Source organism: Pararge aegeria, chromosome 20 (genome assembly GCF_905163445.1).
Source record: "Pararge aegeria chromosome 20, ilParAegt1.1, whole genome shotgun sequence".
Lineage (NCBI taxonomy): Eukaryota > Metazoa > Arthropoda > Insecta > Lepidoptera > Nymphalidae > Pararge > Pararge aegeria.
In genome coordinates, this window is record NC_053199.1 from 1,502,295 (window position 1) to 1,528,052 (window position 25,758).

The 25,758-nt window shown below is 36.1% G+C and overlaps 1 protein-coding gene across 1 annotated transcript in view; it reads right to left on the reverse strand.

The window, feature by feature from the left end:
• Positions 1–1,300: 1,300 nt before the first annotated feature.
• The window catches only part of LOC120632855, a 41,449-nt gene continuing 16,991 nt past the window's right edge, over positions 1,301–25,758 (reverse strand). Inside the window, exons 3-4 of the mRNA XM_039902892.1 lie at positions 6,331–6,479; positions 1,301–2,750 (exon numbers count right to left, since the gene is read on the reverse strand). Of these exons, the coding sequence (XP_039758826.1) occupies positions 2,544–2,750; positions 6,331–6,479 (356 nt within the window). The 3' untranslated portion in view covers positions 1,301–2,543. The remainder of the gene's footprint in view (positions 2,751–6,330; positions 6,480–25,758) is intronic.

Sequence of the window (25,758 nt, forward strand, 5' to 3'; positions counted from 1 at the left end):
CGGCAATGCACCTACCCTCTACGCACGTTTTGCTCCGAAACCAGAGCATCATTAGATGTTGACTTTACAGTTAATAATTGTTAAGTGAAAATTCCCCAAATACAGATACCAAACAGGTTCTCTTGCTTTTCGCGTAGTATAGTAAACTAAGCTTAATTTTCATAATATATCATAGAATTCCGCAAAGTAACGCCTGCTTCTATCCAATATCCAAGTACGGCCATATTTAATTGAAATTGAATATGGAAATATGGGCACCAATCTGGGCGTACGGTTGTGCAACCGCCAAGTTCAGTACGGTATTAATATTAATAATTGTACAAATACATTTTTATGGTCCACATTAGAAGCCTATTCTGCAATATTTTGAGATTTAGCACATTTTTTTTGCTGCTTAAATTTTATTTAGTGGTGGCATTGACCATTTTATGATTCATGTTGTATTGGAACTAGAGATTAAAATATACTATTGGAAAATAGTTATTATTTCACTAATTGTGACTTAACAGTATGGTTCCATTCTTGAAATGCCACTATGTTGGTAACTCTCTGTTTCAAAACCCAAGAATGTATTGAAGATTATCAATCTCCTTTGCATTGGTCAACTTGATACCTTTATCTCAGTATACAGTAATATGGACCACAGTTCATAAATACATAAATAGCTAATTGAAATTGTAATATACATTGTATAATTTATATTAAGATTGTACAGTTAGCATAATTTTTAGTCACTATATGTGCATATTACTAGTGTTTAACTTTGGAGTGTTATTAATGCTAACTGTACGCATGCGGCAACGAAAGTTGAAATAAGGTTGTGCACTGGCGTTTGGAATTGATTTGCTGAATTGTAACAAGATACATCATTATAGATACTCGAATTAGCATGATATTTTATTTATCAAGTAACAAATTAAATACTTTTTAAGTTGTAAAATTCTGTTAAAGCAGGTTCGAGTCTATCATCGCCCCGTTTCAACTTTCGTGGCGCACGCAGTACTATGTGTTTAAATTTCTACCGGACACGACATATAAACTTTTAAATCAACCAGGAAAAATTAAATAACAAACACCATGCTAATCGTTTACATAAAATTGGTCCGAAGGTTATTTTTTTTCGTTTCTAATTATTATTTATTATCGGTGCGAAAAAATATTAAAATATTAAATCTAAACATTTATTATTAAATTAAATACAGCCATGTGACAGTCCTTTTTATACTACCTAGTGCATTTTTATATCCCTTTTGAATACTTACGTGCTATTTTTTTATTACTTAATACCTAATTTACTTATTTACTTTATTTTTAAAGAAAGACTGATTAGTTATCATTATTTATTAAGAAATGAAACATACTTGCCTAATGCTTACGTATGACCGAAAATCACAAAAATAAATAATGTTCTTTTAAAATAGTAATGAAAAGAAAAATATAGTAAAAAAAATAATTCTCGTAAATTATTCTTCCCTAGATTCACGGTCGATAGTTATCTTAACGGTCTAACTAACTTTTTAAAGCTAAAATTAAAATAATAATGATTTGCATTATCGACACCAATATTTAGTTCACCCAGTCTAACTTCACTGTTGGTAAATTGTCACCATTGTCAATTATGTTTGCTGACAACAGTGTTGTTGCGTTATATTGCAGCCGTTGTTGTGAAATAGCACAATTAGCAACAACACGCAGAACAGCTAGGCTATGCAAACTGTTCAAGCATTTACTAAATAGGTACGACTAGATGTTTAAAGCTTTATAACTAAACTCTAAATAGGGGAGGGGAATTTATAAAAAAAAATCTAGTAGAAGACAAATACTTACCTAGATCAGTGAAAAAGAAAGATAGAGAGGTAAATTGGTGTTTGTTTTGGCATTCGAGTGATTAGAGAAAAACGATAGCGATTTGAAATCTTTCGTAAATTCTATAATTATATTTACCAGACTTTAAAACCAGCGCTCTTAGAATTTGGGCTCAAACATATTTTTAACACGAGGCGTGGTGTGGAGTTTTCTGATCGACTCTACACGCATTGTTATTGGTTTCTACGCGAGTTAAAAGTATGTTTTCCGCCTTTACTCCCATCCAGGGACACCATAGTTAGCCGAAAAGTTCATCTCGTCCCTATACTCGTCAGCACAGCAGCGAGTTGAAGGATTACGAGAACAAAACACATTGGTCTTTGACATTGGCCCAAACATTTACCCTAGACGTTGGCCTAACTAGTATAACTGCTTCTGAAGAAGGCCAAGAATAATTGCCATGCTTCAAAAATACTCGAGAAAACTGGTTTTTCTGTGAGTTCTATAGATGTACAGCTATTACATTGAAAGCGTTTTAAAACATTCTTATAGCTGTAATGGTTAGAAGATGTTGGAGAAACCAGTTTTCACAGAAGGTATCTCTATATACCCATTTATGCGCACGGCCAAGTTCTTTAGAAACAGCGTTAAAGGAAAAGCCAGTTTCACAGATGATATCCCTATTTAAATACCCGTTACCCTTTTAGGCGCACGGCAGTTTGCCGGCAAAGTTATTTTCAAACCATCCTCACGACCGCAGCTACAGCCATTAAGGAGATGCCCGCTTTGAGCCGCAAGGATGGCTTGACCTGCGTAGCTGAGGAGTTGCCAGCCAGGATGAGGGCCCTGAGGCGTTGTCTCTCGCGATACCTCGTGTCCTCGCCAGGGGGGTCGAGGCATTCGAACTCGCAGCATCGCTCGCCGACGCGGAAGTTCTTGCAAAACTGTAAACAAAATACATATCAATGTACTTTATTAGCAAGATATAATAGAGATTTAAGGTGCACCTACTTTATGTAGGCTGTGTTGATGCTATATTATGAAAATTAAGCTTAATTTGACATACTCCGCGAAAAGCAGGAGAATATGTATGGTGTAATTTATAATTTCTTCAATCCTTATACTCCACACCAAACAGATCTCGTTTCGCTCCGAAACCGGAGCATCCTCAGGAGATGACACAATGAATAGAAAGTGTAAGATAGTTAAGAAACATTATTTTAAAGTTTCGCAAAGTAACGCCTGCTTCTATCCAATGTGTTCATGCTAGGCTGATAAAAGACTTGGTCAGGAGGTAAACTTAAATTCCGTAAAAGTAAATTTCAATTTATTTATTAGATATTAATTTAAACTTCTTTATTGCGTAGAACAGGAAAAACTAAGAATACTGATGAAATATTACTGGCATAAGGCGAACTTAACGTAGTTGTACACAAACGATAACATTAACTACAAAATGTATAAAAACTACCAAGCGAAAATTAAACAATGTCCCGAATGGCCTAATTATATTCGTTTTAGAGTTACAAATCCTGTACAAGATGTATTTCTTTTTACAAAAGCTCTGCCATAGCCCTAGTTGAAGAATCTTACGCAAATTTAGCTCAAATTTGCGTAAGATTCTTCAACTAGGGCGAAATGACAAAACAATATGAATAAAATCCATTTTACTCTAATGTTCAAGTATTTCGATACTTGAAAACGACTTCTCGATTACGCGCGAGCGAATTTCGTACTATCGGTACATGATGGGTTGGCGGAAATCATGTCGTTATCCAGATCTGATGGTTTTTGGGGGGTGTTGCGTGATGTTATACGTGACGCTCCTGTCACATGGTTTCAAGATGACGTAACCAAATTGTTATGTTAATTTATGCTGTGCATGTGACTTCACATACATCAAGTAATGACCTAAAAACATGACATTTTGCATATATTGTTCGTCATAGATTTACGCTTCTGGTTCTTGGCCAACAGACCATTGGCAAACACTTTTACATGAGTGATACTTTGACGGCCTCCGTGGTGCAGTTGTAAGTTGGAGGTCCTGGATTTTATTCCCGACAGGAGCAATTTTGGGAATTGATAATATGTGATTCTTTTCTGGTGTCTAGTCTGACGGGAGGCTTCGGCCGTGACTAGTTACCACCCCACCGACAAAGCTGTACTGCTACGCGATTTAGCAGTAAGATGTAGTTAATTGCAGCGAAGACGATATTTCTGACCAAACTTTTATCTGCTTCATACGATACACAGAAAAGTTTATAAAGTAATTTGTGATACGATTGCAAAAAAATTTCATAGTTACCTCCTATACGACGTATACGCCATTCGCAGTGGGTAGGTTTTTCTTAAATCATTAATTAAATTTTGGGATAAAATCAAAAATACTACCTTTATGTGACCATTACCAATTTCGATGTTTTTTTTTTTGATTACCAGCAATACTACTGTATTTTGTTTATATTATAATTTTTTTTTAATTAAATTAATTTTTGCAAATTACATAATTTAATTTTTATGATTTCAAATTCATGTGTATGTAGAACAATTGTGTAGGTAAAACAATTTAATAAAATTTATACTGAAACTCTTAACTCGTCACAGAGTTAAAAAAAATAGCCATAACATAAACACAGCCATGTCACGATCTTAAGAAGTAAAGGCAAACAGCGCAATGCTGAACTATGGCCTTTTCTAGAACGTGTCACACATAGCAAACATTATCCTGGCGCTTCTTTTGTTTGCGCATTAGAGCTTCTAAATACTCAAGTGTCGGAAGCTCCGAGGTAATACCGCTTAACGTGTTTCAATACGTTGCACTATTTCTATAGTTTCATTACGATCTGAGTTTATATGTTAATACACGCTAAGTTCAAGAAATTCCTTAACTGTGATTAACATAATTTCCAGAATTAAATAAATATATTACGACAATACATACACATTTCGCCATCTAGCCCCAAAGTATGCGTAGTTTGTGTTATGAGTACTAAGTTACGACGGCCGATTGGCGCAGTGGGCAGCGATCCAGCTTTCGGAGTCCAAGGCCATGGGTACGATTCCCACAACTGGACAATGTTTGTATGATGAACATGAACTGTTTTTAAGTGTTTAGTTTTTTTGTATTCATAAAGTAATTCATTAGCTATCTTAGTACCCATAACACAAGCTACGCTTACTTTGGGACATTAGTATATTTGTATATTAGTATATTTATTTATTTAAGATGACTGATGAATATTTTTATGAATAATATACATAAATACTTATAATATACAAATAAACACACAGCCACTGAAGTACATCCATGTTCATCACACAAATATTTTTCCAGTTGTGGGAATCGAACCCACAGCAGTGGACTCAGAAAGCAGGGTCGATACCCACTATGCCGATGGGGCGTGAAATCTCGTCTCTTGACTTAAAAATCGAAGGTGTGTTAAATCGCTGTCGTGTTGAATCCTTCAGACAGGTAGTAGTAGCACCTGTCTGAGTTGACCATGAATTAGTAGTACACATAAGGAAAGTCAGTAGAAAGCGGAAGTTTAGCGTTATGGTATGATGGTACCGAAAAATCTGCACCGTTACGTTGTTGAAATTCCATCAACACGTACGAAGCGTTTTGCTTCTTCCTTTCTGATCCGCACCGCAAAGGCCTGGAATGCCCATCCCATCTTCCGACTTCGGTCTTCCCCGATACCTATAATCTGGGTACCTTCAAATCAAGAGTGAATAGGCATCTTCTAGCCAAGCGCGCTTCATCTTAGGCTGCATCATCACTTACCATCAGGTGTGATTGCAGTCAAGCACTTGTCTATATATTAAAAAAAAAAAATGTCGCGTAGAAACCGATTACATGTTATACATAACTGCCTAACTGGTTGGCTCGTTACCATCTTAGAACGCATCATCACCACCAGGTGAGTTTGTTGACACAGTCTTGTCTCTCAAAGTTCTCCCATTGCCGGCCCACTACAGGGCACGGGTCTCCACCCACAATGAGAAGGGGTTAAGGCAGTTTTCCACCATGCCATTACCAGAACATTATTTCCTGGGTGCTAGCATTTCGAGTGAAGTCTCAAATCGAATAAGTTTCGGCTGCTGCCCCTGTATAAAGCGCAAGTTCGGCCTCATTTTGATTTGTTGACAATCCCAAACTAACCATCTGATTGGATACTTTGGCGCACCGTTAAGACGTCAGTTCTTTTTGTTTTTTTCAGCGTCTACCTAATGGGGAGTACTCAAAAGGATTTATGAGCAGTATATTTCGGGCCTCGATACGTAATACCTGGGACGTGGGCAGTGGCGTGCATAGAGGGTATGCAGATCATAAAAATGAAGATAATCTTCAGTACGAATTATAAATGCTTGAGGGTAGGCTTTTTATGACTCTGACAATACCTAACCATAAGTTTTCTTTAATTCGTACTGAAGATTTTCTTCATGATATATCATCTGCATACCCTCTATGCACGCCACTGGGCGTGGGGGTACCAGTACGAGGCAGTTTCCTCTACTCACATAGGGTGGATCGCAGTAAATGGCCTTGCACCACATGGGCTCGGCGTGGTAGCATACACAGATGGAGCACACGCCGGGCCCCGGCACGTAAAGCAGCCCGTGCGGTACGGACTTGCCCTCCCAGTCGATACAGTCTTCTTCCACGCACGCTGCAACAAACGTTACATCGAAAGTTCAAAATACATTTCTTACAAGAAGGCCTAGTTTATAATTACTATTGAAACGTCAAATCAGTCTGTTTGTAGTGAGTCTACCATCGGTTCGAATGACAGATTCTGCCGAGACGGTGTCGGCAAGAAACTCCGCAGTTGCTTCCTTTCAACATCATCATTTCTACAATAATTATTCTGTCTTGCGAAAGATGAAAGCGGAACGGTGTAGGTAGTTCCAAGCAACTTTGGCATTAACACATACGTAGCCAAATGTGAATAGCTGTATAGAAGTCGTAGAGCATTTTGTGATAGAGCAAGTCTGGGGAAGTACTGCCGCTATGATTATTTATATGTGGTTAATGGCATAGGCCTACGTCTCAAGAGGATGTAAAATAAAATAAAATAAATAAATAAATATACTACGACAATACACACATCGCCATCTAGCCCCAAAATAAGGGTAACTTGTGTTATGGGTACTTAGATGACAGATGAATAATTTTTATGAATAACTAGCGTACCCAGCCGACGGGCTAGATATTGCTTTATTTTATTTAAACAATAAACTTACATCATTAAATTTTTAATTTAAGTCTTATAATATAAATAATTTATTTCTCTCCGTATTCATTCTCTTCTCGAGCGGGTGAAGATCATTATCAACATCCATGTACACCCAACAATAGAATATCATCATAGTAAATAAAAGCTGTATTTGACAGTTTGTCAATTCAAGAATAGGAGTGCTTCAATCGTCACCAAACTTTACAGGATTACTCGCCAGGTCAATCCAGAGATTCCCTGAAAGTTTCATTAAAATCGGTTCAGCCGTTTCGGAACCTATACGGAACATACCCACACACTTTCTCTTTTATATAAATAGATATACGTAAATACTTATAATAAACATACAAACACCCATACACTGAAAAACATTCGTGTTCATCACACAAACATTTTCCAGTTGTGGGAATCGAACCCACGGCCTAAGACCCAGAAAGCAGAGTCGCTGCCCACTACGCCAATCGGCCGTACTTTTTATAGGAAGTTGGAAGAAATAATTCCAAACTTCACAGAAAAAAAAATAAACCGTTACGCTAAAATTTACGACTGGAATTTACGTCTTAATAAAAATCTGGGTTGTCGTAAAAATTGACGTCGACCACACATCAAGCGGGATTTCTATGTACCTTCTGGCGACTCGCGCGGGAAAATCGCCAAAGCTCACTTATCCTGAGAGCGTAGTTTACGACCTTGTATAGACCATATTATAGCTAATCCAACATATTCCAACATAGTCCCTATTTCGCGGTTTTCGACTACTAATCCCTACTTAATATTATAAATGTGAATGTAAGTTTGTTTGTTACGCTTTAACGCAAAAACTACTGAACCGATCATCATGTAACTTTGTACACATATTTCTGATGGTATTAGAATTAATATAGGATGCTTTTTAAACCGAAATCAAGCTCAGTTCTTTTGGGAGAGGGGTAGGTGTTTGACGATTTTACACCATAACGCCACCAAATGATTGAAACCCGATTTAAATAATTACTTTTGCACTTTAGAGTTTATAATGTCTGTTTAATTTTGCCCAAATATCGTGTATATCTGATGAAAGTGATTGGAGATAAAGGACACAACTCCTCAGCGGACGGCAGCCAACCCGTCATTTAAGGCTTAGCTATCCTAAATAAAAAAAGTGCGTAGAATTACTCCTAAATCGAATGCCACATATCTTTCGAAAAACACAAACAAACGCAGACGAAGTCGCGGACAACAGCTAGTAAAATATATTTTTACGATTAGCAACACAGCGTGGGTATCTTATATATTTACTGGGCAAAAATTTATAAATTTAAAGTACCCCTTACTTATATCTTATGAATATTAAATGCTTGCCTAGTAGAATAATGTACATTATTCTACTAGGCAAGCATTTGAAAACCATATTGAGTGAGTAGTTATAAAAAAAATTTAAGTCACCATTTTGTGGTTGCAGCCATGTTGGATTCCAAAGTTGTGATTGGTAATATTATTCTACTAGTCAAGCCCTCTCATTTGATACCCATATTGAGGGAGTTCAGAAAAGAAGGCGGCCATCTTGGATATTCGATAGACTTTCATCAAACATAGCTAAGAACACTCCTGACTAATACACGAAATCAAAATCAGTTCATTCGTTTCGCCGCTACGATTCCACAGAGAGACACTCACAAAGACACTTCAAATATATAACAACTATAGTCGGAAAAATGTAATAGGCCCGTTTTGACATTTGTGCAAGACCATAGAATGTAACTTGGAACGAAACTGAAAGAAACAAAAAAATAAAAATCAATTACATACAGTGTTTTAAAAAATACGTAAATTTTTTTGGGACGTTAAATAATATGAAAGAATATATCGCGAGTATTCTTTTTGCGCTTACTTCATAGTAGCATGCAATTTATAATTGTTGCGAAACGTTCCGAAAACAGTTACGTTCTCAGTCTTTTTTTTTTTTTTATACTAGAGCTGTAACCATTTTTTTACTGAATATTGAAATTAAATATTGTGTAGTTATCTTTACTGCAAAGAATGAGCTTGGTTCTCAAAATGGGTTCTAAATAATGAGTCTGATATGATGTATCTGACCAAGCGGCACATGACTGAAGCGTCCCCGCGCGCACTGCGCAGTTTTTCGTTCCTCATCTTGTAAAGTTGACTGTGCGCTCGTTTAAGTTTGATATATATTGTTTACTATTACGTTAACTATGGCTCTTCTATTTTGGACATTAATTTAAACATAGTGATTTGACTCGATTTTTGTGTTTGTTGTTATATAGTACTAACTCTGTTTCAACATGTTGAAAAGTGGACGTATAATCAACAGCCAGTCACGCGTATTGGTTGTGAAGTTAAAGGAATACTTTGAACGAACGAACACTTTACAATACATAATAATATCAATCAAGTACTGATACAAACTTGAATTGATTTATCGTGATTATCGAGTACAGAGTCTTATGGTTCCATAACTAGTTACGTCGCGATGACAAATGTCAAAACGGGCCTATTACATTTTTACGACTATAACACCCCGTCGTTTAATGATAATGATAAATGGTGAATCACTAAAAATAGAGACTTCCACAGTTTTTCTGGGCGTGACCTTGGATAATAAGCTAGTTGGATAATAAGTTGAAATAGCTAGGCTAGTTTATTTTGCGTACTTTCATAGTGTTATGTCCTATGGAATCTTGTTATGGGGTAAAGCAGCTGATATCGAAACTATATTTACATTGCAGAAAAGAGCTGTACGGTCAATATATAAACTTAAATCACGCGAATCCCTCCGTGAGAAGTTTAAAAAAATAGGCATACTTACTGTAGCTTCACAATATATTTATAACAATATAGTATTTGTAAGACAACATAGTAGTCTTTATAAACAAAAAGTGGACATAAACAGTCGACTTACAAGAAATGGTCATAAATTAGTGTCATCTGCATATCGTCTGCGTAAGGTACAGGGATCATTTGTGGGATTGAGTATACGCTTTTATAATATGATTCCTAAGGTGATTTTGGACCTGCCAATGCACAAGTTTAAAGAATTTGTTAAAACACATTTATTACAGCGAGGTTACTATACGATTGATGATTTTTTTAATGACAAGGTTGCTTGGAAGCATCCGGCTCCGCTTTCAGCTCTCACAAGATAGAAAAATGAATGTTAAAATGCAAAATGTAAATTGTTGATGTTGGAAAAGAGCAACTGCTGAGTTTCTTGCCGGCTTCTTCTTGGTAGAATCTGCCTTCCGAACCGGTGGTAGAATCACTACAAACAGACAGACTTGACGTTTCAAAAGTGCTTATATTAGGCCTACTTGAAATAAATGAATTTTGAATTTGAATTTGTTTCTGCGTCGGGGTTTACAAAAGCAGAAGGTTTTCAATTCGTCCACGTGACATGTCACACCAGTAATTTGTTTTCCAGGGATAAAAATGCCTATCCTATTTCCTTCTCCAGGATGCAAGACGACTCTATGCATTATATTTGGTGCTCGAACAAACTAACAACTACACACTAGCGTTTATAACTGATGCTATGTATCTAATAAATACTTATTTATATTAGTTATTTACATCAGTTTTAAGTGTTTTTGCGACTAATCCTTCGTGTAGGAAGGAATCACAATCTTAATAGAAAACTTTTGATATAAAACTACCCTGAGCGCTCTTACCCTAGAATCTACCCAAGTATCGAAAATCTTTTGGGGAGCCTAGATACTTTTTTCGATACTTATATCCCTGAAAACAAGCCTACTATTAATCACTTAGAAAATGAAAAGTAAACAACGTTCCTTCATAAAAATAATACCTAGAAACGAAAATTAAAATGGCGAAAACAAATTCCAAAATTCGAGTGCAGTTTTAAAAACAGGTGGTATGAAAAGATAAAGCAAAGGCAGCGTCGCGTACAGCCTAAAAGCCCTAGACGAATTCATTAGCGCGCCCGGCAGGCACACGAAAAAAATTGGGCTCGCATAAAAGGCACACACACACGAACGAGCTCGTCTCGAGTATCCTGTCTCGAGGACATAAAACACGCACCTGTGTATACCAGTCTACAGAATGCAGGCTATATTGTAGTTTAGTAAATGATTACGACGGAGCACTGGGAGAACTTAATAACAGTTTAGGAGTTGAAAAGTTTTGGATTTAATTTCATTTATTTTGACCGCCACGATGGCCCTTTATATTGATTTTCAAGGGTCGGTGTATATTTTTGTATATTAATGTCGTGCAAAGGCATAAATAAGTAATGTCTTACATTATGCATTCCAAAATTAAACGCGCTACGCTACGCTCTTTTAGTTAAGAGGTAAAGTATACCCGGTGAAAAAGTCACTCAAATATTGATATTTTGATATAAATTTACATTTTGATATAAATTGATATTTTGATATAAATTGATATTTTTAGATGGTTTAAAAAAAAGAGAAACTTTTAAATCAGACGTTAGACACCAAATTTAAAGCGGTGGGTCAGACCGATTTGATTATCCCTTCTTTTAGCGCTAGATATTACTAGCTACTACTAGCGGCCTGCAACGTTATCCTGCGTCGCAAAGGTTCTTTTAATCTTTTTAATGTTTAATCCCAACACGGTAATGTTCTTCACGGTTGCCGCTCAGACTTTCGGATATTGCCTCTCACACAACCAATTGTCACCGCAAATCAGGTCACCTAGTGTGGTGATCAACGGCAAAGCAAAACCATAGTCTGCCAATTTTTGTTTTTAGTCTGCATTGTAAATTATTATTACGTTTAAAATATTATTTACTTTCAAGATATTAAGTAAAAATAAAATACAAAAAAGCGTCAGTTATTCAGTTATCTCTCAACGCCAAGGATTATCCACTATTCTTATACCCGTCTCTTACTGGGGCGGTATCAATTATAATTTTGTCTCCTTCCATCGTTTTCATGATCCTTAAACTCGACGGGAGGGCTTTTTGAGTCTCGTCAATGGCTAAATGGAGACAAAAGGATGTTAGATGCATAGGAAAAGATGTTTATGGTACCTACGTACTGATGTAACTTAGTGTGTGAGGGAAGTCTACAGTCTAAATTATTAGTCTACACAATTTTTTTTTTGTATTAAAATTTGGAGCGCATTTGGAACCCAAAGGGGCAATGCTGCCAGCATCTTAGGAACTGTGCCTCGCTGCGGTGATTTCGAGGACGTTTTAGATTTTATTTTGTTTTAAATAGTTTATTTTAGGTTATATTTAGAAGAAGAAACTTTACTATATCATATATAATTAAATCAGGGTAAATAAATACTATTAAACATTTAATAAAAGTAAAATATAATACAAGGAATTTTCTTTAAGCTGACATGTTATTTAAAATTGGAACTTATTGAGTCAAACGACACATTAAAGTACGGTTGTATTAAAATCATCACATATTCAGTTTATTTACCCTTTTTTTTAATAAGCTCCTGCTCTTATGTTATCATCATCATCGTCATAACCTTTTAATGTACCACTGTTGGGCACAGGTCTCTTCTCTGATGAGAGAGGATTCGAGATAAGCCCATCACCCAATTGGGCATCCGATTTAAGAGCTTCCTAGGTTTAGTGAAGTCGCGCATAAAACTATAAGGTTGACTTTGACTTTGATAACCTACTCATTAAAACAATAATAATAATAATAAGTTTATTTCAATTAACAGTTACACAGTAAATTAAAAATAGTACAAAATAAGGCAAACATAACGTAATGTGTATCATGAAACCCAAATTCGATAATACTGCTATAGTGCAAGACTGAGTCGCAGTTATTATCGCCCATCTCCGGAGCGAGAACCATACACTTAAATTAAATCTAGTGAGATGAATAAAAATAATAACCTAAAAATCCTTTAGAATTGAATTAAATTGAAAGCGTTGATAAACTCAATTTTTTTCTTTTTCTACATTTACATAAATACATGCAGGAGGTTTTTTTTTTAAATATAATTATGTACTTAATAAGATAATTTCTGAGGCATGTGAGGTATCAACTGCGATATAATATTTTTATAGATCGCCAATTCGCAGTGCACCGGGAAACCATACATTATGAGCATTTCCGCGAGTCATTTTTGAAGGGTCGCACATCGAGAATCCCTATAAGGGCTTCAAACGTAATGCTCACCGTCTGGTCTGTTTGAAGAAATTCGGTTGAAATTTTACTCTCTGTTGGTTCACTTTCTTTAATTCGCGAAGCCATTTCAATGACGAAGGGGTATTTTATTACTAGTTGTTGCCTGCTACTTCGTTCGGGTGGAAGTTTTTACGTGTAAGGAAGCTTAATGCATATATCATTTTCTGAGCCCTGAACTATGAAAGATATAATTTCAATCTTTTGCTATGTTAAGAAAAAGAAACAATAAAGCCCATGTGATCCGTACCTACAATTTTCTGGGATAAAAATATTTATCTGTGTGCTAAATTTCATCCAGATCTGTTCAGCCTTTCTGGCATCCTTCTGGAGTAACATACATCCATCCAAAGTTTCGCATTCATAGTACAACAAAGTATAGTTTTTTCGGGACCCTAGTACTAAGACTCCGCTGTCCATCCGTCCGTCCCTCTGTCTGTCTGTCACCAGCCAATATCTCCCATACAACAGACATTATATTTTTGCCGTTTTTATAGATAATGGTACGGAACTATTGCTCGCACTTGGCTGGTTTTACACAAATGTTGTAAGAAACAAACAATATTGCTAAGATAAAAAAAACAAACTAATAAAATTTAACGTTTGCGTAAGTGGATAAAAGCAAAGTATTCGTGCGCGGATGAAGTCGCATAGAACCGCTAGTATCTCGTAAATTATTACTATGCCGAGAGTAGAACAAGCTCCGACAAGTTTGCATTTTATAAACGTCTCCTTTCTGAGGTTGAATATTAACCCTTTTATGGTCTATTAGTATAGTCGGTAGTAGCATGTTCTCGAAGGTAATTTAAAATCTATCGGCATACTTTTTTAACGATTATAAAGTCGAGACTCGAGGCTTATAATATTGTCATCGACGTCACTACCTTTTTTAGTTTCCCAAAGTTGGGCACAGGCCTTATAGGAGAGATTCTATGAAAATGTAGTTTAACTTGCTTTACTCCGCGAGTGGCAGGAGAATCTGTAAAAATAAGTTAATTGGGCGTGAATGATAGACAAACAAACAAACTTTCGCATTTAAAATATTAAAATTTGTAATATTAGTATGGATTTTCAACCCCACTTTGGAAGGCTTTTGATTGAATTACTGGACGCTTACTGACATGGCTTTTTGCAGAATTATTTTTAAATGCCAGTTTTTTATGACATACCTTGACGTTATAGTTCTAAAACAAAAGGTCATCATCATAAGCAAATCATCACTGGCCCACAAGGCTCGGGTTTCGACTTAGAACTTACCTGTGGTTTGCATCTCGTTTTAATTTTACCCCGTGACAGGGTGTGTCGAAGGGTAATCATAAAAACATAACCAAACACTTAGCTACGGCTTATAAGTTTACCTTGACCTATCAAGTTACTTTGGAGTAATGCTGCTGATATTAGCACTATAATTTTGCGTGCTGCGGAAGAGGGCTTTTCGTTCGATCTACAAAATGGGTCCGACAGAGTCATTGAGAGATAAATTTGAAGATTTTAAAATAATGGCAGTGCCAGTACATAACGATAAAAAAGCTTGGGTGCGAATTATTGCTGTAAGGTTGCTGGTAATAATTTTGAATGACATTGTGAGATGGTGATAACAAAAAAAAAACACCCGGCTAAGTTGTGGGCTTCTTCTTAGTGCAGGACGCGTTTGGAACCCTCGTAGCTTTAGTTTTAAGTTTACGAATGTGGTTATGGCGGCGTTAACGGCGTTTTCCTTCACCCTTGAAGCAAGTGATATTTTACGCACGCACATAACGTAGGAAAGTTAGAGGTGCGTGCTGGGATTCAAACTTGACCTCCCGACAGTGTAGACGGAGTCCTAACCACTAGGCTTCGGATTAATAATATTTTGTTATTATTTAGATATATTGAATATCCTTAGTAATTATTATGAAGTATATTGTACCTTTAATTGACCTATACCACAATTAAATCATCTAACTCACATCCTGGTGTAGCTGGAAGAGATATCTTATAGAGATAAGCTTTCCTTAATACACTTCATGTATCTTATGTTCACAATCACAATTTATGGTACATAAATCTTCCTTTTCTTACATAAACTATTTGGTGTGTTGCAGGGACAAGTTTTATAAAATGGCACGTCCAATGCAAACAAGAAGGGCGGCTGCTATGGAAGACCAATTAAAACTAAAAAATGCCCTGCGTGAACTAAAGTCACTAAAACAACTGAATACTCAATTACTAAAGGAACAAGATGATAATGAACTCGAACTGAGAGCAATTATTGTCAAGAACTCCCAACTGAAGACCGAACTGGCAGACCTAAACAGTGCTCATACTGTGATCTTAGAGGAGCGTGACCAACTACAGGTTGTGGTTAGCTCATTCAATCAGTGCATAGCAACATATGATGAGGCTCTGGAAAAAATTTCTATGTTGGAGGGTGAACTAAGCAGTGCACATAAAACTATTAATGACCTTCAGGCTCAATTAAGTAGTGCTGAAATGGTATCCACAAATAATTTATATGATGAGCTGCTTGCTTCATCCTCTACTGAACCAATGTGCATCGATCTGACTTGTGACAGCCCTTATGTCCAAAAAATGAAGCCACAACATATTCATCCATATCTAAATAGTCTCAATAAATTAAAAAAATATATAAAAATTGGTAAAATTATCAAAAAAACTCAAAATTTAATTAAAAACCAGCAAGCAAGTACCAAAAACCTGGCATTAAGGAAAGAAAGGGTATTATTATTGAATAAGTTAAAAAGCTATTGTTTCTCACTTCAAAAAACAACAGCAAAATATGATACAGATGTCCAAAACTTGAATGATCAAATTAAACAGTTGGAAGATTCCTTGACAACTGTCACTTCCAAATATGAGCTGTCACAAAAGCAGATCCATGAGCAAATCCAGGCAGCTGATGAGTTGTTAGCCCTAGGAACGTATAATATGGCTCGTTTTGAGTCTTTAACAAATAAATGTCAATGTACTCATGACATACCTATACCTAGTCAAGACTGTAGTAATATATTCACTGACAATTTGGATATTTGCCCAGAGAGGTCTGGAAATGCAACACATGTTCCTGTATCCTTAAATTCTACTTTATCTGCTAAACCTAAAAAACAAAGTATAGTAATATCTGACAAAATAGGTAGAGGTTTAGGTCCTATTATGAATTGTTACCTAAACCACTCAGTGACAAATATATGTTCACCGGGGGCTAGTTTTGATTGTGTCATTAATAGCCTAAATGAAAAAAATCTAGATAGGCATACAAATGTTGTCTTATTGTTAGGGGACAGTTTAAATGTCAAAAAGCATCAGATTATAAGATGCATTGAAAAATTACTGCTTTTAAATAACAAAACTAAATGTAAGTTTGTAATGTGTGCCTTTCCTTATTGTGGCACTCTAAACTCAAAACAAAATGAACATATTTATAAATTAAACTTATTAATCTATAATTTGACATACCGTCATAGCGACGCAATTTTTTATTTTGACATTAATAAATTCACGTCATCATTTGTAATGACAAGAGATAAATTGTATCTGCCTAAAAAGTGTAAGCAGCAGATAGCGTTTTTACTAGCTTATAATTTAAATGATACTGTTACAACTGTTGTAACAAAGTCTATTGACACTTTTACAAATTGTACTTCAAGTACTTCTATTTCTATTACTGACCCTAGTACTTGCGCTAGTACTATTAAGAAATTTAATAATGATTTAAACTAGTTAATAAGACAACGGAGGAGCTCTGCCATATGAACATTGTACACCAAAATATACAGAGCTTCACCGGCAAAGAATTAGAAATAGAGCTGTTTGTGGAGAAACTCAATGTACATATTTTGTGTATAACTGAGCACTGGCTCACTGGTACACAAGTAGCAGTAAACATCGATAACTTTATATTGTCAAGTGCGTTCTTCAGAAGGACTGCAATTCACGGTGGATCTTTAATTTTTGTACGTAATAATATAATTTGTAAAGAACGAAAAGACATAGTTGGTCTTTCTGTTGAACGCATTGCAGAACTGTCTTGTGTGGAGCTGGAGCGATTTATAATAGTGAGTGTATACCGACCCCCTTCAGGTGATTTTAGCGATTTCGAGAATGTCATGGAGGATGTACTAAAGCGTTTGTGTCTTTCTACTAAAAAAGTAATTGTATGTGGCGATTTCAATGTCGACATTTTACTAGAAAATGCAACAACTGCTAGATTGCTTAACTTATTTAAATGTTTTAATTTGTGTCACACTTTTAGTGAACCTACTAGAGTAACTGCAACTTCAGCATCCTGCTTAGATAATATTTTTTTCAATTGTGACATTTTAGATAAAAGAATAATTAATAATTTAAGGTCAGATCATTGTGGTCAACTTATTACTGTTTTAAATACTATCAATAAAAGCAGACAAATTATAAAGTGTAGGCCAATAACTAAGACTAAATTAATGCGATTCAAACGTGAAATTACTGCGAAAATCCCTGGTATTGCGTGCGAACATTTTCATCCGGACAGTCTTTATAGTGCACTATTTAATACTATAAACAACGAATTTAATAGAGTATTCAACTTTAAGCACATCAATGTCAGTAATAAATTAAAATTTAGTGACTGGGCTACTGTAGGTATATATAAAAGTAGGGAGAAGTTGTATGAGCTGTATGATGAAAAACAATTTAATCATACTCCAACTTTCGTAGAACACGTAAAAAAATACTCTAAAATATTTAAGAATGTTTGCACTAATGCGAAATCGCTACACATTAAATATAGTATAATGAAATCTGATAACAAAATACAAACAACCTGGAAAATAGTTAATTACGAGTCAGGAAAAACTAAATCTCGTGATGTGGATTTTGAACTTATTGTTGATAACAATAAAGTGACGTCTGACAGGGAGGTTGCTAATACTTTCGAAAACTTCTTTCAGAATGTTCCCATTTTGTTAACAGATTCTCTAAGCTCTTCACCAATAGCAGCTCAGCGTATATTGAGAGATAATGTTAAAGAGTGCAATGTTTTATTTAATTTTAAACATATATCTGCAATAGATATTGTAAAGAATTTCAGGTTATTAAAGTTGAAAAAAACCGGTGATCTGTGGGGTATGTCGGTGATGGTCATTTCTAACATTATTGACGTTATTGCCCCTTATCTAGCTGTAATTTTTAATGAATGTGTTGATATGGGTATTTTTCCGAACCTAATGAAATGTAGTAAATTAATACCCCTTTTTAAATCCGGTCATAAAAATGACCTTAACAATTACAGGCCTATTTCAATCTTGCCAACTCTTAGTAAGGTCTTTGAAAAAATTATACTTTATCAACTTTTAAATCATTTTAATGTAAATAACTTACTTCATCCGGAGCAGTACGGCTTCACTAAAGGTCGTAGTACAACGGATGCAGGCGCAAGACTCATAAAGCATATTTACGATGCCTGGGAACGTTCGCAGAATGCCATTGGTGTTTTCTGTGATCTGTCCAAAGCATTCGATTGCGTTGAACACAAAACGTTGTTATTAAAACTAAGCCACTATGGCATCAAAAACGTTGCACTCAATTTAATTGCCTCTTATCTAAGTGATAGAGTTCAAAGGGTATGCGTAAAAGACATAAAGTCTAAGGGATCATCTGCCTTAATGGGTGTCCCACAAGGCTCAATTTTGGGTCCCTTATTGTTTCTGGTGTATATAAATGATCTGCCACACCATGTCAGGGGCACTTGTGAGATTGTACTGTTCGCAGATGATACATCTCTCATTTTTAAGACTGATAGAAACAAAGATAATTTTGACGACGTAAACCGTGCTTTGTCACATGTGTCAGACTGGTTTACTGTTAATAACTTACTTTTAAATGCAAAAAAAACTAAGTGTTTGGAATTTGTTTTGCCTAACGTAAAAAAAATTGATAAAAACATCATAATAAATGGAGAAACACTTGAAATAGAAAACTCCACTGTTTTTCTAGGAGTGACCTTAGATTGTAAGCTACAGTGGGGTACCCATATAGAAAGCCTAGCGAGTAAACTCAGCTCAGCTGCATATGCAGTCAGGAAAATTAGACAGCTTACCGATGTTGAAACAGCTAGGCTTGTTTATTTCGCATACTTTCACAGTATTATGTCCTATGGGATCTTGCTGTGGGGAAAAGCTGCAGATATTGAAAGTATATTTATACTACAGAAAAGAGCCGTACGATCAATATATAAACTTGGATCACGCGAATCGCTTCGTGAAAAATTTAAACAAATAGGTATTCTTACAGTAGCTTCGCTATACATTTATAGTAATATAGTCTTTGTGAGGCAAAATATTACTCTTTATAAATCAAAAGCTGAAATTAACAATCGACTTACCAGAAACGGTCATAAATTAGTGATATCTGCATATCGTCTGCGAAAGGTGCAGAACTCCTTTGTGGGGTTGAGTATACGCTTTTACAACATGATTCCTAAGGAAATTCTTGACCTACCAATGCATACATTTAAAAAATGTGTAAAAACTCATCTAGTACAGCGAGGTTACTATACATTTGATGAATTCCTCAATGACAAGGTAGAATGGAAGCAGCCAGCCTCGCTCTCATCTCCCGCAAGATAGCAAAATGATTGTAAATGTTGATGTTGGAAAAGAGCAACTACTGAGTTTCTTGCCGGCTCTTCTCGGTAGAATCTGCTTTCCGAACCGGTGGTAGAGTCACACAAACATGCATACTTGACGTTTCAAAAGTGCTTATAAAGTAGGCCTACTTGAAATAAATGAATTTGAATTTGAATTTCTTCTATCTATATATATAAAAGATAAAGTGTGTGGGTATGTTCCGTATAGGCTCCGAAACGGCTGGACTGATTTCAATGAAACTTTCAGGGAATCTCCGGATTTACCTGGCGAGTAATCCTGTAAAGTTTGCTGATGATCGGAGCACTCCTATTTTTGAACTGTCAAACTGTCAAATACAGCTTTTATTTACTATGTGTGTAGATAATGATCTTCACCCGTTCGAGAAGATAATAGAAGAGAATGAATATGGAAAGAAATAAATGATTTAATATATTATGAGACTTAAATTAAAAATTTAATGATGTAAGTTTATTGTTTAAATAAAATAAAACAAAATCTAGCCCGGGCTGGGTACGCTAGTAATAAATAAATAAATACCTATAAATAATAACATTGAATAATGTATCGTGCCTTTATAATATACTAGCTATTGCCCGCGACTGCGTTTGATTTTGTTTTTCATGTGGCATTAAATTCAGTTGTAGTTCTAAAATAAAATAAAGTATTCAGTATCGCGAAGCCTTAAATGAGGGGTTTGCTGCTGTCCGCCGAGGAGTTCTGTTCTCTACCTCCAACCACAATTTGGGTAAAATTAAACACATATTATACCTCTATAGTACAAATATATTTTTTTTAATCGGTTATAATTTGTCGGAGTTACGGTGTAAAATCGTCAAACACTCATCCCCTCTCCCAAAAAAACCGAGCTTAATGTCGGGATAAAAAGTATCCTATATTACTTCTAACACTTCCAAGAATATGTGTACAAAGTTTCATGAGGAACGGGTAAGTAGTTTTTGCGTAAAAGCGTAACAAACAAACTTAAATTCACATTTATAATATTAGTAGGGATCTCATCTGAAGGGGGGCTTTGGCCGTGGCTAGTTACCCTAATCGATAAAGACGTGCCGCAAGCAACGTGTAGTTTACTTATACTGGAATAAAATGTATTAAAAATTGAGCTATGGTGGGCCTTCGGATAGTGGCACAGCGCATTTCTAATTTCATCAGGTAGACTTACTCCTAAACGTATCAAAGTTGATACACTCAATGAAAGCGTCAACGCAAACCAAAGCGTCATCGTTGCTGAGTCTAAATAGGTATTGGCAAACGTTTTAAATAATTCCAGTTGAATTACAGCTTCTAAATTAGCAGTGAACTGCGAGCCAAACTTTGGTAATTAACTATGTAGATGACATCCAGGATTTATACGCCGAACGGCCGCTGTACGACGTGCAGCGATTACCTAACTTTGACGCAAATTGCACAACAAGTAAAAATCTAAAATAAATAAACAAATACTAATCGTCCTGATAAAACGTGTAACTGAAAACCGAAACATACTTTAGAGGTACATTATTAACTGTTTATGAGACTCGAGAGAAACCGAAAAGCTAATCCCACCAAAAACATTCTGTAGAAAACTAGCCAAGTCTTGTTTTCTACAGAATGTTTTTGATCTCTAAAAAGTAATGAAATCTAGACAAAGTCGTGCCAAGTCTAAGGTTCCTTACTGCGATTTCTTTATTATTATAGTTAATGTTGTGTGACTTGGCCGTTGAACATTCTTTATACGTACAATGGTGCCATGGAGCACCTGGTTTTGTATCCTAGTGTACCCCTCAAAGGCCAAGTCAAACAACAACGGTCAACAACACAGTACCCCCCGATAGTTTTTGAATATAGAACTGCCATAGTTTTATTCAAAAGAAATTTGATACAGCCCTAACATCACATGCAAAACTATAATCAAGTTACTCCTGTCACTTACTCGTAATTAAACTATGCGCGTGTCGATCTTTTGTCTTTAATAGGGTTGTCATATGGAAACAATTACAATGTTTTTAATTAGTTTTTACAGGGCGTTTCCTTATGAAATAGTCTTATGGTGCATAATTACTTCAATATTATTTCGTAATTCTGTTACACGTTATATATCGTGAATAGGTGTGTCATATTCACATTTTATGATTTAGTTTTCGATTTCACAGCTAAGTCTCAGAGACAGTACATATCTAATGTATGTCTGTCCTGTGCAGTATTAGTATACAAGAATTACTCGTTTAAAAATAATATAAAGATAGTACAATTGTTTCGCATAAAATATCAAACGAAGAAATGTATGTCAGCATTTCGCATCGACATCAATAAAATCGCAGAATATGTCGCCGGGAACGTGTAAATGTATACGTCACAGATAAATCATGTAACTAGGGGAATCCCCAAGGATACCACAAATGTGTCTTGTAATCCGAAATTCTTTATCGTCTTAGATTGCATTATCAATCACCGCCAATTGGTTACTTATTATAATCCTTATATCCTTACAAATATTATAAATGCGAAAGGTGTTTGTTTACGGTTTCACTAAGAACCAATCGACTTGACTTTTGGCATAGAGTTAGTTGAAAGGAAGGAGAGTGAAAAAGGATTTTATCATATGAAAACAAACGGTTCCCACTGGATTTGTAAAAATTAAAAAAAATCGTAATAAACGCGGAGGAAAAACGTATTGTATATATATAACTACATGTTAGCCTTTGTCTGCAATCTCCCCTGGAGCTAAGTGACGATGTAGCCTAAGATGGTATCGGGCTAACCTGTTAGGGAGTATGGCAGTCATAACCCTAATCACATTCATTAACACTACATCGCTTAACGGCACGTCTTTTGACGGCCCATTGGCGCACTTTGCAGCGACCTTGCTTTCTGAGTCCAAGGCCGTGGGTTCGATTCCCACTACTGGAAAATGTTTGTGTGAAAAGCATGAATGTTTTTCAGTGTCTGGGTTTTTATATTTATATTGCTATTTATTTATGTATATTATTCATAAAAATATTCGTCAGTCATCTTAGTACCCATAACAAGCTACGCTTACTTTGGGGCTAGGTTGCGATGTGTGTATTGTCGTATATTTATTTATTTATTTATTTATAGGGTGGTAACTAGCCACGGCCAAAGCCTCAGAGCACACCAGAGAAAATTCAGAAATTATAAATTCCCCAACTGCCCCTGCCGGTACCCGGGACCTCCTCCTTAAATTCCCAGCGCTTACCGTTGCGCTAGGGAGGTCGTCAAAGGTATAAATAGTAACTAATGCTCGTGGGAATATTACTTCGAATGGATACAGGCAAGTGAATGCTATGGAATACGGTTCGCCATTTGTAACTCTCCAGCTCCAGACACATTAATTAATGATTATTATCAACGGGCCTTTCCTTGCAATGTTAATTAAAAGCTCTGTTCCGACTACATGATGAATGTAAATGCGGTAGGTACTATTTATGTCGGTACACAGAGGTATGGGATACGTTTAGTATAAACGACGTACCACGAGGATATTTTTCAAATTTAATCGAACGAAAAACAATACCTCCCTGGTGTTGCGGTGATCTTTTAATTGGGTGGTCGCCAGTTCGATACCCGTCAGGGGCAATTTGGAAAGTTGTAAATTTTAAATTTACTCGTTTCTGATTCCGGAAGAGGTGTAGAAACCGATTAATGGTTTTATATCGTGAGGTAACCTGAGTGTTATCTATAATTTTCTCGAAGGCGTGTGCGGTGTGAAGCCTACCACTCCGCACTAGGCTAGCGTGGTGGACTACGACCTAAACCCTTTTCATTCCAGAATTTCCTCTTTTCATTCTGGAATCCTGCCATTTGATACTCATATTGAGGGAGTCCTGAAAAATTAGCAATACGCCATTTTGTGGCGGTTGCCATCTTGTACTGACTTTCATTAAAGAAAAAAAAATCAGAAAACTCCCGACTTATTCACCTTTCAAACAAAGAAAACTAAATGAAAATCGGTTCATCCGATCGGGACATATGATGCCACAGACACACACACACACATACACGGCACACTTATAACACCCGTCGTTTTTGCAACGGGTTAAAAAGATACCTAACTAAATGATATAATACAAGTCCGGGCGCTATTCATTATTTACTTTCAGTTAATATCGTAATTTCTGAAATAGAGTAGACATACGTTGTTCTATAATTTGAATTTCCAACTGTTCGCTCTCACCTAGTTTCGGAGCCCACGAAAATATCTCAAGGCTGTCTGAGGGCTTCGGGTTGGCGCTATTTCTTAACACGAACTCTGTACTATTACTGTCGACTTTCCGAGCATTTTTACTTACTACGTAGAGAAAGGTTTTCAAAACTTTTTATTTCTTCCTTTTTTAAACGCCGACACAAAAACGACGGGGTGCTATAAGTTTGACGTGTCTTTGTGTGCGTGCCTGTCTGTGGCATCGTAGTTCCAGTTTTTGTTCTTTCTTTGAAACGTGAATTAGTCGGGAGTGTTGTTAGCCTTGTTTGATATAAATCGGTCAAAGATGGCCGCCGCCGCTAAAATGTGAATCACATTTGTGTTCACTCAATACAACCCCATATATGTTTTCATGCCTAAATAACTAAATTCCAACGAAGACTTTTGGGTTAATAAATCCCGCTAGACAAGTTCATTCTCGTTATTTCCAATTTTCGTGTTTGCATGAAGCCCTACCGAGGTGAACCCCTAGTACAATAATTGTATGCTCTCCGTCGTTTTTGATCGAAACCCTATTTTTCAAAGAACCATCAGGTGGCCTTGACCACAGTTTTGGCTTTAGAGTTCCAAAGATTTTTTTTAAAATATCTTTAATATACAGAATTCGACCCGTTACGGTTTAATTAGAACTATACATGAAGCTATAGTGTTTCGATAGTCGATAACGTTTACGCTTGGGGAGTGTAAAAATCTTGCACGAAGGGTTAGTGTCCACTGAGCATACTGATAAAGGTTACATTTTCATAATGGTTCGATCACATTGTCCGCCTTCGCACAAACCCATTTCATTAATCTAGTACGATGATAGCTAAAGTGGTCTATATCGACCCCTTGGGGCCCAAGACGACCTGCATGACGTAAGAGAAAACAGGATTGTGCTGTACTTGAGAATTTAATTAGGTTCAGTGCAGTGGCGAGCATAGAGGGTATGCACAGGGTATGCAGATGATCCCCGATGGCTATCCGTCTTTTTACGTGATATATGTGTCCTCTTTTTTTTCCCCACAAAATAAAACAAAGAAAAACTGTACTGTAATCATTTTATATTCGGAAATAGTGACTAAGCACTCTGTTTTAACCAATATTTTTACATAACAATTAAATTGGCAGTATTAAACGGAGGGTGGAGACCGAGTAAAATATATTTAGGGACCAGTTTCGAGAGCAGAAAACCTGACGTTGTTAATTAGATCTTCAATCTAAAGCTGTCCGTACATTTGAACTCGGCACTACCGCTCGCGCCGAACGTAAGTTGTATAAAACATGAAACGATGGATACTAAGTCACTTCTACTTGACTAACTTATGTTAAACAAAGTAAACAGGAACAATGTAACAACTACAACAATTCGAATACGAGGTATAGATAGAACGTAACTTTCCTATCTCAAGTAGTTTCTCGTAGTTATGTACAAGAGTTATTAGCTACTGTCAACACCCCTCCTCACGTGGTCGTACCCAGAGGGGTGTTAAAAATAAAGTAGTTTACGTAGAAAGGGATTACCTTACAAATTCCTGTACCGCACTTTGGTTTTACTTCCATAGATATTTCATCAAAAGTTAAAAAAATTGTTAGGTTGAACGCCTGACACGATTCCAATGTGCGATCAGCATGAACGGAGGCAATGTGAGACCTCTTTGTGGCGCGTAATCTTTTGTTAAATGTTTACGACCTTTTTCATGAATTAAAAAACGAGAAAGAATAAAGTGGGATGCTCAGCCTAAAAGGGT